The 16,842-nt window shown below is 47.0% G+C and overlaps 1 protein-coding gene across 2 annotated transcripts in view; it reads right to left on the bottom strand.

Moving 5' to 3' along the window:
* Positions 1 to 262: 262 nt before the first annotated feature.
* CHRM3 (cholinergic receptor muscarinic 3) overlaps positions 263 to 16,842 on the bottom strand; it is a 481,613-nt gene continuing 465,033 nt past the window's right edge. For both annotated transcript variants that reach the window (XM_079107804.1, XM_079107805.1), the window contains one exon: positions 263 to 4,123. In XM_079107804.1, coding sequence (XP_078963930.1) covers positions 2,332 to 4,104 — 1,773 coding nt within the window. In that variant the 5' untranslated portion in view covers positions 4,105 to 4,123 and the 3' untranslated portion in view covers positions 263 to 2,331. The remainder of the gene's footprint in view (positions 4,124 to 16,842) is intronic.

Genomic DNA, 16,842 nt, shown 5'->3' with positions numbered 1-16,842 from the left:
CTGGGCCTCTGAAATTTGATTTTGATTGATATTTTTCTTTTTAAACACCAGGAACAGCCCTTTGGGGAGGGAGTCAGGATGGAAGTTTCCACAAGGATGGAGATTACTGACGTACCGGGAGACATGAATAAGCATTCACATGTTTATTAGTGCCAGGCCAACTTGAGTAATAAAATATAGACACAATTGCTTACTAGACGTTTCACAGGTGGATAACATAACATTCTGTAGTTTGCTATACACGTTAGAAAATAGTCTCTAGTTTCTCTTGTTCTTTGGTTGAATGTGGGCCAAAAAAAAAAAAAAAAAAAGAAGAATCAATTCTTACAATTACGCTGATTTATTTTTTTTCCCTCGTAATATGATTTCAGACACAATGATGGGGGGTTGCTTTGTTCCGTTCCCATCAGGTGTAACTAGCGAGTGGTTTTAAACATTTATGTTGAAGTGACAGTTGACGTTTTATTACCTAGAAAGGTTTAGGAACTGGTGGATGCCAACAGGATGACATTTTTTTTTTTTTCTTCTTAGCCACATGAAAGCTCAATAGACTTTATTCATTGCTCAAGTGGACCTTAAAGAATCACTTTCAAAGGACACCAGGGCTGCAGAAGTCATATTTATCGACATTAAATAAACACTTGGTGAAATATGCATAAATAGTTCTTCATATAAACAGAACACGACATTAAATAGTTGAGATACACACACACCACTGAGTACACGTCCACTGCTGTCAAAGTCGTCTGTAAACACCACCTCACACTGAATACAAAAGCAGCTTCTGCCCAGCTCTGGGTCCATGACAGGGATGCTCCGCACAAAGGAAAGGGTCCTCGGCAGCCCCCCCCCCCCCACAGCCCCAGCAAAAGGAAAGAAGGAACCCCAACAGTACAGCAGCGCCATGACAGCCAGAGCAGCACCCGCCCCTCCCCCAGGGAGACTCTCGGTGTTGGGGCCATCTGGAGGATAACGCCAAATTAGTTTTTCAAAATGTAAGGAAATCAATTTGAAGCAACTTTCCCAAATGTAATTCTTTCTTCGGAGGACATGTAACTTCCTACACCCCACCTATTCCTGGGTGATGGTTATAGACTGCAAGCCAAAAGTCCCTGGCAGGGCTGAGTGACAGGGGAAACCCCTGCTTTCTCTCAGAAGGTGCCAGGTAGCAAGACATGGAACACAGTGTTCTCCTGCATCCCCCTCACAATGCATCTAGTGCCGTGTATATTGCTGCGTATGACATTCAAATGTGACACTATTGTTGCCTTTCAAGCAGCTTCGAGGGCAAAGATTTTGCTTGGAAACATTCAGATTTGGATGGCTAAATTTGAACATGTGGATGTGGTTCATTCTCTGAGCTCAGAGGGACCCCAACTTAGCTCTATCAGCAGAGGAGGCTGCGTGCACTCAGACTCTGGCCAAGCCATGGTGCCTACTGACTCTCCAGGCCAACTGCTCTGCGCAGGCCTGCTGGGAGGCCTGCCTGCTCTCTGCTGAATATTCTTCAGGGCCATTTGTGGAAAACAGCCCCAGGATCAAAAACATTAAGCTGGGTTTGTTTCACTTTTATAGTGTATTAGGATCCTAGAGAACTTCAGTTACCAAAGTACTGAAAGCATATATTGCAGGACAAATTTGCCAGTTCAGTGTTTCCATTATGTTATATACACTATGTGTGTGCGTGCAGAACTCACACATATATATATATATATGTATATACTTTATGCATTTTTTATTTGTACGAAACTTGAACTGCACAGAACAGTACTTTGCAAGAATCAAGAATCAAATCCACAACTAGAGTTTAACAACACACCAAAGAGAGGACAGAAGCTCTATCGGGACAAGAAGGTTCAGCTTTGCAATGTACGAAATAATTTCACAACCACAGATTCACTAGCCTGCTGCGTTCCACGAGGGGGCTGGATCGACTTGGGATCCTTGGGAAGAATGTGGCAACTGGGACCAGCTGGGCTCCTCTGTGATTCCAGAGCTAATGGGAATTAAAAGACCCAGGCGAATCAATTTGAGTGTATAACTGCTGTGAAGCAATATTTGTTTCCTCTTTAAGAAAAATACACTTAAAGTCTATTTCAGAATAAATTTCTTTATATTCAGTAGTATGCCTTTTTTTTGCTGATTGGTATTTGATGCTTTATATTAAAATTGGTTTATTCAGTGGGTGAGTAAACAGGCGCTTCTTTCACAGCTGGGTGATAGAAACTTTTTTTTTTATCATCGCCAGGCATCGCCCCCACCCTCGCCCGACTCCACCTAAGGATGTGGGTGGACGTGCGTGTTTTTGTTTCTGCTATGGATCAAACGCATCTACAGAGCCTGCTCTGGCACGCGCTTGTGGAAAATGACCGACTGTCTTTGCTGGTACTGTTGCTTGCGCCTCTTCCTTTTGTCGCATTGGCAGAGCAGCAGCATCTTGAAGGTGGTTCTGAATGTCTTGTTGCACAGGGCATAGCACACGGGGTTCACGGTGCTATTGATGTAGCACAGCCAGTAGCCCAGATTCCAATAGGTTTTGGGTATGCAGCTGTCACAAAAGGTGTTCACCAGGACCATGATGTTGTAGGGGGTCCAGGTGATGATAAAGGCCAGCAGGATGGCGCTGAGGGTCTGGGCTGCCTTCTTCTCCTTGATGAGGGACATTCTCTTCCGCTTTGTGATCTGACTTCTGGTTTTCAGAGCAAACCTCTTGGCCAGAGTGGCTTCCTTGAAGGACAGAGGTAGAGTGGCCGTGGTCTTACCCACCGAGGAGTTGGCGTCAGAAGTCTTGGCTGTGTCCACGGCAGACTCTAACTGGATGGGCAGCTTGGAGAAGCTTCTCTGAAAGCTGCCACCATCGTCCATGCTCCTTTGGGCCTGCAGCTTACTGGAGCTCTTCTCCGCGTCCAGCGGCCCCAGTTCCTCCTCCGGCACCTGCAGGTTGTCTGCCGAGGGTAGTTTGGTGGAGTTGAGGATGGTGCTGTGGCCCGGGAGCTTGAGCACAATGGAGTAGATGGCTCTGGTCTCGGAGCCAATGTCCTCCTCGTCAGAGGAGGCGGAATTGTCCAGGGAGGCTGCAGCGTCGTTGTTGTTCCAGCTGTCGCTGCTGCTGTGGTCTTGGTCCATCTGCTCGGCGCTGGGCTTCCAGCTCTTGGTGGTGAACCAGAAGTGGCAGCCGCCATACTTTTTCCTGGCTGAGCGTTTCAAGCTCTGCTGCTGAAGTTCGTAGCTGCTGCAGCTTCGAGAACTCCCCGTGGGGTGGACAAAGTTTTCTGCCTCTGCTTCTGTGCCAGAGGCCTGCAGCCCAGCGAGCTCTTTGGTACGTTTTTCGGTCTCCTTATAGATCCTCCAGTACAAAATAGTCATGATGGTGACGGGCATATAAAAGGCGGCGATCGCCGTGCCGAAGGTGATGGTGGGCTCGCTGAGGAACTGAATGAAGCACTCCCCGGGGGGCACAGTTCTCTTCCCTACGAAGTACTGCCAGAACAAGATGGCGGGAGCCCACAGGATGAAGGAGATGACCCAGGCCAGACCGATCATCACCCCCGCTCTTTTGGTTGTTCGTTTGGCTCGGTATGTGAGCGGCCTTGTGATGGAAAAGTACCTGTCAAAGCTAATGACGAGGAGATTCATGACAGAGGCGTTACTGGCCACATAGTCAATGGAAAGCCAGAGGTCACAGGCCAAGTTCCCTAACGCCCATCGATTCATGATGATGTAGGTAGTAAACAGATTCATCGAAATGACCCCAATGATCAGGTCAGCGCAGGCCAGGCTGAGGAGGAAGTAGTTGTTGACTGTCTTCAGCTGCTTGTTGACCTTAAATGCCACAATCACTAGGATGTTGCCAATGATGGTCACCAGGGCCAGGAAGCCTGTTAAGAATGCGATGAAGACCACCTGCCAGATGGTGTGACCTCCCAAAGGGTCACTGGTGGTATCATTGGGAGAGGAGAAATTCCCAGCTGCTCGTGAAATGTTGTAGCTGCCGAAATGAGTGACAGTCCCTGGGGGCAGCCCTGCGTCCGAGGGACTGTGTATCCAGGAAGAGCTGATGTTTGGAAACAAAGGTGAGGTGGTACTGTTACTGTGCAAGGTCATTGTGACTCTCTGACATAGTCTGGGAAAGAAAGAGAGAGAAAAAATGCAGTTAGGAAAGCTTCTACCTGCCTGTGATATGTTCTGTGCATACATTAAAAGACACGGAAGACATGTTATAGGGTGCTGTGTCTCTGAGAAGCCGAACCTCACCAAGTTCATTCTCTGATCTTAAGGGTGAAGAGTCTAGGGCAAGTGGAGATTGATTTGTCCAAGGTGGTACAACTGGCCAGTAGAATTCAGTGAACATTGTTTTCCTCATTTCTAAATACACTCCATGTCATACTATTACCCAACAAAACAGCATCCTTCTTTCATTTTAGAAAGGGGAAATACAAGGTGCTTATGTGACAATTTTTCAACACAGTGCTATCAACATGTTTCTTGATGAATTAACTTGATTCATTTGTATTTTATCTGCCTGAGGCTTCGGACAGTAAGTTTAAGGTGATGCCAGCCACTGAGACCTCACTGGGGTAGGCAAGACCACCTCAAAGCAAGACAGGAGTAAGCATAAATCAACTCGCATGCTACTGTCTCTTTAAAACACGGATTGACAACATGGAGTATTGGTTTTTTATGAGGTTTGGCAACATGCTCATTTCTTCTAGACTCTCTGAAGAGCCTTTATCTTCCCGACATCTTGGCCACCACAAAGATTCCTGGGCGTGGTGGCTAGGTTTCCTTCTCCCCGGCTGGGATACCTTGCATCCCTTCTTACTGTCCCCCGTGGGCCACCCTGGCATCTCACCGACTTCCACGGCAGTTTCTAAGTCTCTGCTGTCACGTCCCATGGGAACTGGTCACATTCTGCTGCTTTGTTTTCATGTCTTATGCTCAACTGATTTCATTATCAATAATCATAACGCCCCAAAGTTCCAATGCTTTATACCTCTGTCTTTTTCACCTCTACTCTTTTGTCAATGGATGTCACACCGGATGTCCGTTATTTATCATTCTTTCAGCTGTTCTTTTGGAAACAGCCTGTCTCTAATACTACTTGTTTGGAATTGTTATCAGTGACCTGGTCCTGAGTCCTTGGCCAGGTTAACGAACTAGAAGCAGATCCAAGTAGGGAGGGTCAGTTTGGGGAACAGGTAGGGATACTGGGAAAAAAGAAAATTTCTCTTCTCTTGGGGATCGCTGGATGCTGGTCAGCCTAGTCGTAAGCATATGGTAATCTGAGAAGCAGGTAAACAGAGGAAAGCCAGGGGAAGGAGACACATAGGAGGTAATGTGGGAAGCAGCCAGCAGGACGTGGAGTGCTTTGAAAACTGGATTTACCTCTTTCTAAATCAATACAACATCTTTGACCTTGCTGGGTATGTGAGCCAACACATTTCCTTTGTTGCTGGGCTTGCTGAGATAGGGTTCTGTTACCTGCAACTAAGAGGCTCCAGATTAACATTCTGATTAACATATTCTGTCATTATCAACATCAGTACCTGGTTCAGCTTCGGTGCTATGGAATTTAATAAGGCACAGCCTCTGCCCTCTGGGAACTACCCCCTAGCTGAAAGATGGAATGTGAATAAAATATTTTTAAAAGTACACAGTTATTTAGGCTATATTAAATCACTCCCTGTGGATAGTCATATTATGTTTGTACAAATTCAGCAGCAACTGATCTATTCATTGTGTGATTGAAGAACATAAATAAGAATTTTGGAAATAAGCCTTAGGTCAATGGTTTTCTTTTAGTTCATTTCATCCTGTGAATTTTCAGAGCATCATAAGACGTATAGCATTCTAGTCCAACTAGACTTCGTTGGAATGTAGAAAATAGAAGACATAGAATTACGAAGGGACCCTGACAGGCGAGTCTGGCCCTTTCTGTGGTTAATTCTCCTGTTCCATTCTAAGTGGAATCCAGGGCTTCTTGACTAACCATTAGAAAACCTTCCAACCACAAATCGTCACACAGGACTGTGACTTGTCTTCTGTGGCCTATCTGACCAGTGGCCATCATTACTCTCATGACTCTACATTAACTCAATGTCCAGGACCTTCTGAAGATCTCTGAGATGTGCTTTTCCTCCTTTTTAAAGATTTTTAGAATCTGTGGGCCAGAGAATGGATGTAGATTATGAGCTGAGCTAACATTTAAAGTCATAGAAGAATAACTAAAGGGGAATGACCCGTGGTCACCTGTGTACCCAGGCGATACAGTTCCCCAAGGACAATAGTTAATAAGTTAATAGCCGTGGCGCTCCTGATGGCAACCGAAGGCCTTCCTTCTAACAACCAGATACACAACAGCAAGAGGCACAAAGAAAGAAGGGCTCGGGTAGAGGGCTGTGACATCAAAGCGCTGAATAGCAGGCTGAGGGGACCAGGAAGCACGTTACAAAACGAGGTGACCGCAGAGGTGAGGCAGTGTCTGGGGAGTCACGGGCACTTGATGACCAGACCACAGACCCAGACACATTAGTCCGGCTCTGCTGATAAGTGGGATGCTTTCTCCCCCAGCAGCAGCTTTCCACCAAGAAGCAGCATGGCCAAATGGTCAAGCATAGTCTTGGAGCTTGGCTGAATGGGTTCGTGTTCTGCCTTGGCCCTCACGTGTGAGCTGTCTGACGACCCTGACTACTTTTGCATCTACAAAATAAGAATAGGACCACCAGTCTTTGGGGGCTGGAGAGGGCAAGAAGCGCCCTGGAGAGGCAGGCCAACACTCCAAAGTGTCCACGCCTATGTTGCTTCCCTGGTCCCCACACTAACGTCCTGTGTCAGCAGAGCTGGGTGGTTCCTGCAGAAACTCAGGGAGAAAGAAGCCAGTCCAGGTTCAGCTTTTGCTTTTAAAGTAGACTTCAAAGACTGGTAGAGATAAGGATCTCAGAGGTCAGGCCTTTAAATACTCCAAACACTCAGGACTGAGCAGCAAGGAGTGGTCTGCTGGCCTAAGCATGAAGCAAGTAAGAAAGAGCCCCCACCCCTTGGCCCACACAGACTGAGTGCATTTCCATTAATTCTGCTCCAAGTCAGGATGGCAGTAGATCTGGCAAGCCATGGTGCTGTCCCCAGAGGGGTCAGGCTGACCAGCCCTTGATTTCAGGTGCGGGAGACCATGTCCAGGAATCCCACATGGGACTTCAACATGCAGTTGTAAGTTACATGAAGACAGAATTCTTTATCTTGCTGACCTGAGTGTGCTGGATTGAAGGTATACGTGCTTTATCTGCAAAGGTCTGATGCCTCACCTCAGCCTCCACGCACCTAGCTCTTTTCCAGGTTGTGGACTCTCTCCTCACTGCCCAGGGCCTTCCTTCCCTTTGCTGCTCAGGGGACAGTGCTGCCTGCCACTCTTCTTCAGAGCACACCTGCCTTCTCTTCCTAACCCTGGCAAGGGATGTTCCTGGTGCCCTCACCAATTCGTCCAGGCTGGACCCCACTCTACCGAGTAAGGGTGTTCCTAGGTAGCCAGGAAAGCAGAGCCTCACCTATCCCCCACTTCATTCAGATGCCTGTACCCAGGCCATCTTCCACAGCTTTCCGCTGGTGCCCGTGCCTCCGTGCCAGGATCTCTCATTGGAAGGATCCCTGCTGTCTGAAGGCCCAACAATTAGGGTCTCACTGTAGGAAATGATTGACAGGTTGCAAGGACTTCAAAAAAGAATATCTGATAATACTTACTAGACATGAAAGTCACCTAATGGCTTTTTGCAGGCCTATCTATAATTTTATATATTATATGTAATTTCCTAACACTCAGGGGTCCTGGGCGAGATCCCAGATGAGACAGTGCTAAGCCTGGGATAAATCCCTCCATTTAAGGTGCTTTTTCTGAGGCGAGCACATCAAGCCCTTTCCCCCTCCGACTCAACTGCCTCCGCTCTGTCAAGTTAGTGTATTTTGAGTCAGCAGAGTTCATTGATGGTCTATGTCCAGTGAACTGAGCCGTACTGGGGAGAAGATCCGGGAGTTCTTCCTTCTAATGCTCAGAAAGAAACAGTGGTGGGAGCAGAGACCCCACCAGCCTGTTGCCTTGGGCACTTCATGAGGGACCCTGGGCTGGGGTTCCAGGACGGTGGCAGGAACGAGGGTGGCTGCAGGGTGGGAGGGGGAGCCAGGAGCAGAGCAGACTGGACTCTTCCCTGGGAGGCAGAGCTGCTCCTGTCCCATCAGGTGGTGGGCGGGGAACTCTGGGCCAGGTGTCCCAGGCACCGGAGCTCAGGTGGAACACAACCTGCCAGTGTGCACATGAGCGATTGTGAGGGCACACGTGGTTTCTGGTCCCCTCCCTCTGTGGGTTACGATGGCCCACGCACACAGCATGGGGTGGGTTCCCAACTTCATCTCCCAATGTGTGCTTGTTTCCAGGTCATTTAACCATTTTTGCTTCATTATGTTTTGGGGCACACACAGTGATCCACTACGTTTAAAATGCAAGAACCAATATGAAAATTAAAAGATTAAAAAATAAATATAATATATTTATATTATATTCAGAATCTATCAGAGTTCATACTGCAGAATGGTGGTAAATATGGCTTCATGAAATTTTGTTTCACATAACAGATATTTTACCATGAAATCATGATGAACACACAATACAGCTCACGGTCAGCAGTGTTTGAAAGTCACTGGATCTTTTGACATCTTTTATTAACATGTAAAAGAAAGGGGTAGGGCTGGGGATGTAGCTCAATGGTAGAGCTCTTGACCAGCATGCATGATGCCAAGTTTGGTACTGGGCACCATCAAAAAACCGAATGAAAACAAAAGAAAAAGTGAAATAGAAAATGTGAAAAAAATAATTTGAGCATACAGAGGTTAGAGGAAATTGAAAGGTAATTATGGGAAGTTTGTCCCTTCCTAGTTATGGAATAAAAGTTTTCTGGGGTTGTAAATTACAAAACATACAGAATACTTTTTTAAAATTAAAAAATTTATAAAGGTGGGACATGAAAATAAATGTGAAATTCCTTAGAGAAATGAAAAGGATCCATATAAATGTGAGGCACTTTTTTTTCTTTTTTTTTATTGTAAACAAATGGGATACATGTTGTTTCTGTTTGTACATGGAGTAAAGGCATACCATTTGTGTAATCATAAATTTACATAGGGTAATGTGTGAGGCACTTTCCTTGGGATGAATTCCAAAAAGACAAACTCATTTTACTTCTTCTAAGCCAGTCCAGGAGCAAACTATTCTGGAAAAAAGCATAAGTGCTCTTTTCCCCTTTAAAGGTCTAAATTTATTCAACTCTATCAATTATCCTTTCTTTCTTTCTTTCTTTTTTTTTTTAGCATGATTGGGGAAAGAACATCTTTGCAGTTTACATCCAAGGCTTATTTAAGACCAATTACTTTGAGCTTCTTCTCTATCTGGAGTGCTGTATGCTTCATTTTTTGGGTTTGTTTTGGATCTTTCTTTGACAAGAGTCTGTTTTCTGTTAGACTCTTTACGGCACTTGACAGCGATGACATGTCCCAAAGCCATCGTGGTTTGTGAGTGGTCTGCCAGCCACTAGGTGGCAAAGCTGACCCACAGAACATCCTCCGTTACTAGAAGGAGCCAGAGCCGCAAGCAGCTTGCTCCCAGGACCAGGGACCGGAAACGGAGAACTTCAGCTTAGATCCGTCATGCAGCCCATGGAGATCAAACAGGTCAATGCGACTTTGCAATCAGATGTGTCTTTAAAGGGACTCAGATTTGTGAACTGAGCTCTTGGTTTTCATTTCAAGATGCAAGGAGGAAAGATGTTACCTAATATGGTGCAATTGCTCTTTGTGTGACCAAAACATCCCTGAGTGCCAAAACTGGAATAAAACACCACTTAAAAAGGAGAAACCTTGTTTTTAAAAAAGTTGATGTGTCATGTTGTCTTGGGGTAGGGGGGAGGAACTACCTTTCCTGAGCTTTTATTCAATTTGACAATGAAAATGCAGGATGCTTGAGAAGGGTCTTGCCTGCCTACTGCTGACATATAACATCAAAGCTGAAATGTTTACCTTACAGACGAAAACCTAACTGGACTAGTGATTATCTGTATTAGTGCCTCCCAGTTGAAAGATCTATGCTATTAGAATTTCTAGAGCGATACCCTGGAGTACAACGCCAATGTGAGCAAGACCCTGGAGAGACCCTCTCAGGGTCCCTGACTTGCTCTTCTCTGAGGGAGGAAGGATGAAGTGCAGCTGGATTCTGTTTAGGCTAACCTTCATGACCTAAGGTCTGCTTACTATTTTTTCAACATTCGAAGATGTATTTATTAGCATTTACTTTGCACACTCTGCTTTTGTCGTGGATGCTAAGGAATAGTGCTTCAAAAACACCAGTGGAGCTAACAGAACCATGGAAATAATTTCGCTTAAAAACCTAGCAAAAGTCATCTTTTGGACTAAATATTTCTATGTCAGTTTATGTTCCCTAAAGGACACCTGGCGAAGAAAGTTCTTTGGGCCTCCTATTTATGCTTTGACAACTAAGTTAGACTCATTACAATTTTTTTCAAGGTCCATATTTATCAGAGTGTTTATTTTTATATCTGGACATGTTCCACATATCTGATTTCCTTTCAAACCTCAGCTTTTTTGCACACCTCGATTCACACAGGTACCCATAACTGTAAGTTTGAGAAAAAAGTAGAAGAAGCCTACCAGGCCCTGCCACAGCACACCAGGGACAGGAAATGCCCAAATAAACCCGGGGGTGAATCACCTAAGCACTCTGATCTGTAAAATGGGCATCATAGTACCTGAGGTTAGACGGATTTGTAGAAAGACCCAGCGTGGCATGCCTGACCCACAGTAGTTTCTTAAAAATGGTAAGATGAATTTAGTAATTTTTTCTGATTGGTTGATTTTATGGAATATCTGTTCCCATGGCTCACAGCAGCTAATTTTTGTTGAGACCAAAGCAGTGATTCTCAACCCAGGGACACTCTGCCCTGGGGGTAGGTTTGGCAATGTCCAGCGTTGTTTCTCTTGTCACAACATGGAGAAATGTGTTCCTGGCATCTGGTGGGTAGATGCTAGGGATGCTGCTAACTATCCTTTAATGCACAGGACAGATCCCCACAAATAATTATTTGGCTCAAGATGTCAATAATACTGGGGTTGAGAAACCCTGGCATAAGGACAGACGATAGAGGTCCAGAAAATGTTGTAGCCTTCTGTCTGCCAGGAAAATCTGGAAGAGGTCCTGATACTAATTAATGGGGCCAACTCTAAGTCTCTGCAAGAATCAGCTGTCACTTTACTTCTCCGGAAACCACATTGTCCACCCTCCCCCCAGGATGCATCTCATATTCACGCACCCAACCTTCAGTCCTAATTTCAGGTAGTAAAGCTCTTTGAGGCTTACTGCAGGCCTGAGACTGGGGACATGGTTCTTGCTCTCGAGGGACCATTTATTGGCACTACTATCGACTAAATAAAATAATGGGAGGAGGGTCAATTATCAGTGTGGTCGGAGTCAGTGAGGAGGGAGTACAGGGGGCGTGTTGTGTCTGTAGGAACGAGCCCCACACAGCCAGGCAGGAAAGAGCAAACATTCCCAACAGGAAGGAGCTCATGCGAAGTTCGCTTCCAGGGCTCCCAGTGTGCCCTGCACGTGTTCCTACTACAGCTTGAGGCGTTTCAGTTTGTGCCTCCTAGGCCACCATAGGACTCTTCAGGAAGGTTCTGTCTTCTCCTACCCAATGTTCTGCTCTGAGACAGAGTACAGTCTCTTTCCAACTGCCAACCCAGAACCGTTGGCTCCACTTTGACCTTAACTGAGAGCAACATAGTTTTACTTCAAGTGAGACCTAAGGCTCAAGAAGGCACACTTGGAGGCCAGGCAGAGCCGCCAGGCATCAAGTTTGCTTAGAATGAGCAGCAGCTGGAAGGGACAAGAAGCTGAGGGCTGGGGCTAGGTAGGGAAGGCAGAGGATCCAGTCTGGACATTCTCAAAACTCCCTCAGATAGGATGCGATGGGCACAAGCCAGAGTCCCCTAAGGGAACCACCATCACTTAGTACAAAATGGTCCGGCAAGTGCTCTTTGCTGCCCCTGACTTATTTAACCCTCATAAACCCACAGCCACTGGTGGTCATGGGAGGTGACAGCCAGCCCAGGGCTGGGTCTTGGTTCACCGCTTATGAACCATGGAACTTTAGGTCAATCATCAAGGCTCTGGGATCCCCACGGGCCACGTGAGAGAGTTCAGAATACAGTCAAGCAGCTGTTGAGCAGAGTCAGCCTCTGATACACTTGGCAGCCGGAGCTTGGCACGTGGCACCGTCTCTCTGCTCCTGCGCATGCCCACAGCTGAGTCCCTGGGACGTGCCCGCAAGGACACCATCAGGAGGCGCCCGTGCACACCGGCAGCCACCTGGGCCATTCCTGCTTGACCCTCTGAAACATCCCTTCCTGTATCTGCGTATCTTTATTTTACTACGAGGTTGCGAATCTTTTGAGGACACTGATGAAGTCTTTCTCCTCTTTCTTTCCCTCCTTCTTTTTTCAAATTCAGTTTCTAAGTCTGTTTTAGAATCCCAGTGATTAAAATAAAAAGGCTCCTCAGCAGATAAAATGTTTAGAGGGCCAATATTTGATGTATAGGGCTTTATTAATGATATTCTGCTTTTCTTAGAGAAGCAAACGAGGCAAGAAAAGGTGTGGTTTCTCTCCACACGTGAGAGCCCAGCGCCCTTCAGATCACAGTGGATGCTTCCGAAGAAGAGGGAGGAAGGTGGGGGAGAGGAAGGGGGTCCACGCGGTGGAAAGTCCCCACAGTGGTAGGAAAAAGCTGGTGGAATATGCAGCAAAGCATCTCACACGAGGCTGAGGGCTGTTTTGGGAGCACAGGAAACTGGGGAAATGAAAACAAGACATGGCGCTCTTATTTGGATTTCTATTGTCCTTTGAGGGACGTGCTCTCGAAGTTCTGTGCCATGATTTTAAAGACAAACATCAAGAGGATCGCGGGGACTTGCAGGTTTTGACCCCACTGCTTCCTCTACTGCCGCGGCCCTGTCCTTACGGGAGCGACGCTTTTCGAGATGATGTGGATGTCCCGACGCACTGAATCTCACAAGGACTGCTGGAGGTGGGACTGTGGGTCCACTTGAAGCGTGGAGAAACGGGTGCAGCAACTGCTTGCACACTTACCCCACGTCACCCAGTGGGGTCAGTGCAGAAGCAGGACGCCAGCTCAAGCAGCCGGCACCCCAGCCCCTGTCCGCCTCTGCCTGCCTCTGCCCTAGCAAGCAGTCTGTCAGGGCCAAGCACAACTTTCAGACAATGTCCCTGTCTATACAGCAAAGACCCAGTCCTCTTGCCCTTGACTCCCTCCTTCCCATGCCTTCGAGGTAACCTGAATAAATAAATATTTGTTATGTGAATGGATATGTTCCTCCAAAATCTGTTCTTCTGCAAATTATATATGTGCTTCTAAGCACTTCACATGTGCCAGGCACTGTTCTTTGTGTGTTCACTTATTAGTTCATTTAATCCTCACTGCAATATTGCAAGTCCAGTGATTTAACTGCCAGATGAGAAAATGGAGACCCAGAGAGACTCAGTGCTTGGGCCAGGGTCACACAGCTCCATGAGGGCAGAGTTGAGATTTGAACCAAAGACCACTGACCACAGATTTTGCTCCTAACTACCCTTCAGGTGTTACGTTCTCCAGCCTGTCCCTTTGGTTTTCCACTTATGGATATCATTCCCATTCTGTGCAGACACATCTTGATGTCACGCATGCTTTAGAACATAAAGAGGGACTGTCCAGGATCTAGGAGTTGGCACCTTATTGTGTCTTTGGCTCCAGCAGGATTTCCCGGGCAAGAGAGTACAGGAGACACTGTGTTTGCTGAAGACTCTTTTGAATGAAATGCTGCAGAGCTCAGCACCACGCAGGCCAACACAAACCTCTCAGGTTCTTCCGACAATAAAACAGCTTGTTTCCAGACTCCTTTCTCCCATTAGCTCTGCCACCATTTTTACTGAGGAGTTAAGGCCCAGGGCCTCAGGTTACCAGTGTTTAGAGGAACTAGTCCTCAGCTCTCCAACCCACACCACATGGCTGTGCAGAGAACCAGAGGACTGAATAGACGTGAAGGATTCTGGCAAAGCAAAGATGGACCAGGAGCTTAAGCGCTCTTCTCTTAAAACACCCAACTCCAAGGGCATTTGCCGTTTGATGAAAACATAAAAGGGGAACTCAATTCTTGAAATTTGATAAACAAGTAGAAAAGATGATTATTTTAGTGAAAACATGACTTGTGAGATGAAACAGTGAGTCCAGAAACTGTGAGAATCAAAATCAAAATAATAAAATATGTTTTTTGGCGTGGTCGGTCTAATTAAATATCAGAAAACAATGATCTCTTGTTTTGAATTTCCTGAAACCAAATGGACACTAAAGCTCGTATCACTGTTAATTCTGGCTCTATGGGATTAAAAACAAAGAGGCAAAGGAACAAAGTTGAACCTATCAAACAAAACAGTGCGAATACTTATTCTGGAACATGAGAGAAATAGGATTGTAGAATTAAACCCTGCCAGTGTGAAATCAATACAGGTGGACCCGTTCAGATCTACAAAGAAGAAATCATGCTGAGACTCATGAATAAAAACAAACAAAAAATAACTGCAGGTTGAAGGCTGAGGTTGGTGCCTGGAATTATTTTTCATGAGCCCCCATCAAATTGCACCTCCTCTGGGTGACAGGGACTCACCTCCTGTGCCGTGCACAGGGATACTGGCATGGAAGGTCCCTCACTCTGAGAAGTCAGATGTGCAGTGCTTCCCCACCTGCACCTAGGCTCCCTGAGGACAAGAAATGGCTCATATGGATGTCTGGCAGGAAGTGGATGATCTGGGGCCAGAGCTACCTGTCTGCAGCTGCAGGGTGCACCTGCGTCACCTCCTCAGGTTTGTCTTCCTCTTTCCTGGGACAGTATGTAAGAAGCGTGTAATTCAGTGGCCGACAGGTGATGAAGTCTCTGTATGTGGCCATGGTCACCTAGATCTTATGACGATAGCTCACAGCGAACACTGTGCAGAACTGATCTACCACAAGGCTGTAGCCAGTCTTCTCCAGAGGAATGCTTTCTGCAATGGCCAATGCCCAGAATCAAATGCTTTTGAAGTTTTTGTGATGCCAGCGACAGAGTCAACGCCTCACCTTGTACCTGAGACCTCACCGCGGCCCATATGGCGCCATGCGTGTGCATGACGCACGGTGTGACCACTTCTGCAACACCAGGGGATGCCCACCACACATGGGGTGCCCGCTTTGTGCCACTCTGGGTATGCCATCTCGATTCATCAGATCAAACCCTGATTAATAGCTCTGTAAGGCAGGCAGAATGCCCAGCATTGTGTGTGAGGAAACCCAGGCTCAGCGGGTTAAGAAGACACTCGCTGAAGGCCCGCTTGACCAGGCCAGCAGCAGTCCTGGGATGCCAACTGTGAGCTGATCCCGGCACTGAAGCACCTCTCTGTCCCTTCAACCTGCAGGCAGTGGGACCGCAGGGTCCTCTCCTAGTCCCATTACCCACGGGGCCATTGTTACCTGCATGCTTTGCAGGTTCTGGAGTCAGGAAAGATTTGACTCCTCTTCACTATGTGCGAGCTGGACCACAGTGTGGGTCACAAGAGAGTCAAAGACCAAGGGCCTCGCTGCGGCAGGACCGCCTGTCCCACGCTTACCACCGGCACGGGGCTTGAGACCTTTAATACTGGCAAAGTTCCTGTCAGGGCACGGACACAGGTGCAGACATCCAGCCCAGGTGTGGTAGCTCGGGACTGACCAGCTGGAACCTGGTAGAACCAGCCTGCAGGCCCAGGGGTAGAACTGAGAACGGAGGTGACCCGAGTCCTGGCAGGCTTCACCTGGGAGCAGAGGCCGCGCCGAGATCCCTGCCTTCCTTCCCTTGGCCTGGTGGGGGAAGCTGTGGGTGGCGCCTAACTGATCCACACGTCACCGGGCTTCTTGGTGGAGACAGGGACAATGGCTTCAGAGCTGACGGAATGCCCGGGGCTCTGCCTCACGGCTGCTCTTGCTGACTTATGATTGCAGGCGTCAGCACGTATTTGTCGCCAGGGACCATCAACACCTCTGTCTCAAAAAGCCCTTTCAACTATGAAAACAGGCTCTGAAAGAAAAGGTTTTTAATAAAATTTATATCTCAAAATATTCCCATCAGGGAAGAGACTTTCTGGAGACTGAAGTTTATGTAATTTTGAAGTCTGCTCCTTTAAGAGGATGAAAGTGAAATTATGATATAAAGAGCCATTGCTCCCCACTCCCTCTGGGAAGAGACTCGGAGTCTCAGCTTTATCAGCCTCACAGCGCTCTCCTCACTCCAATAAAACTCTGGAAGAGCCTGGTGTGGTGGCGCACGTCTGTAATCCCAGAGACTTGGAGGCTGAGACGGGAGGATTGCAAGTTCAAGGCCAGGCTCAGCACTTAGCAAGACTCTGTCTCCAAGGTTGGGGACAAAGGCTGGGGACAGAGTTCAGTGGCAGAGCACCGCTGGGTGCGATCCCCAGTACTGCAAAACAAAAACAACAAAAAATCTAGATGATGTAGTTATGGTTGAGAAAAGTTTAAAAAATCCCACGTATAACCACAAAACTAAAGATATGTGTGTTCATAAACTAGAGGAATAAAATTCTTTTCAAAAACATCAGATGCAAGTGGAATGCTGGGAAGGGCAGTGGCGGGCATCTCACTGCCCGGGCGTGACACCTGCCTGAGGATTAGGCTTCTGAAGTTCAAATGCACTTTCAGAGGTTGGGGTT

The sequence above is a fragment of the Sciurus vulgaris genome, assembly GCF_902686455.1.
Source record: "Sciurus vulgaris genome assembly, chromosome: 12".
Taxonomy (NCBI): domain Eukaryota; kingdom Metazoa; phylum Chordata; class Mammalia; order Rodentia; family Sciuridae; genus Sciurus; species Sciurus vulgaris.
This window is presented reverse-complemented; position numbering and strand designations above follow the sequence as displayed.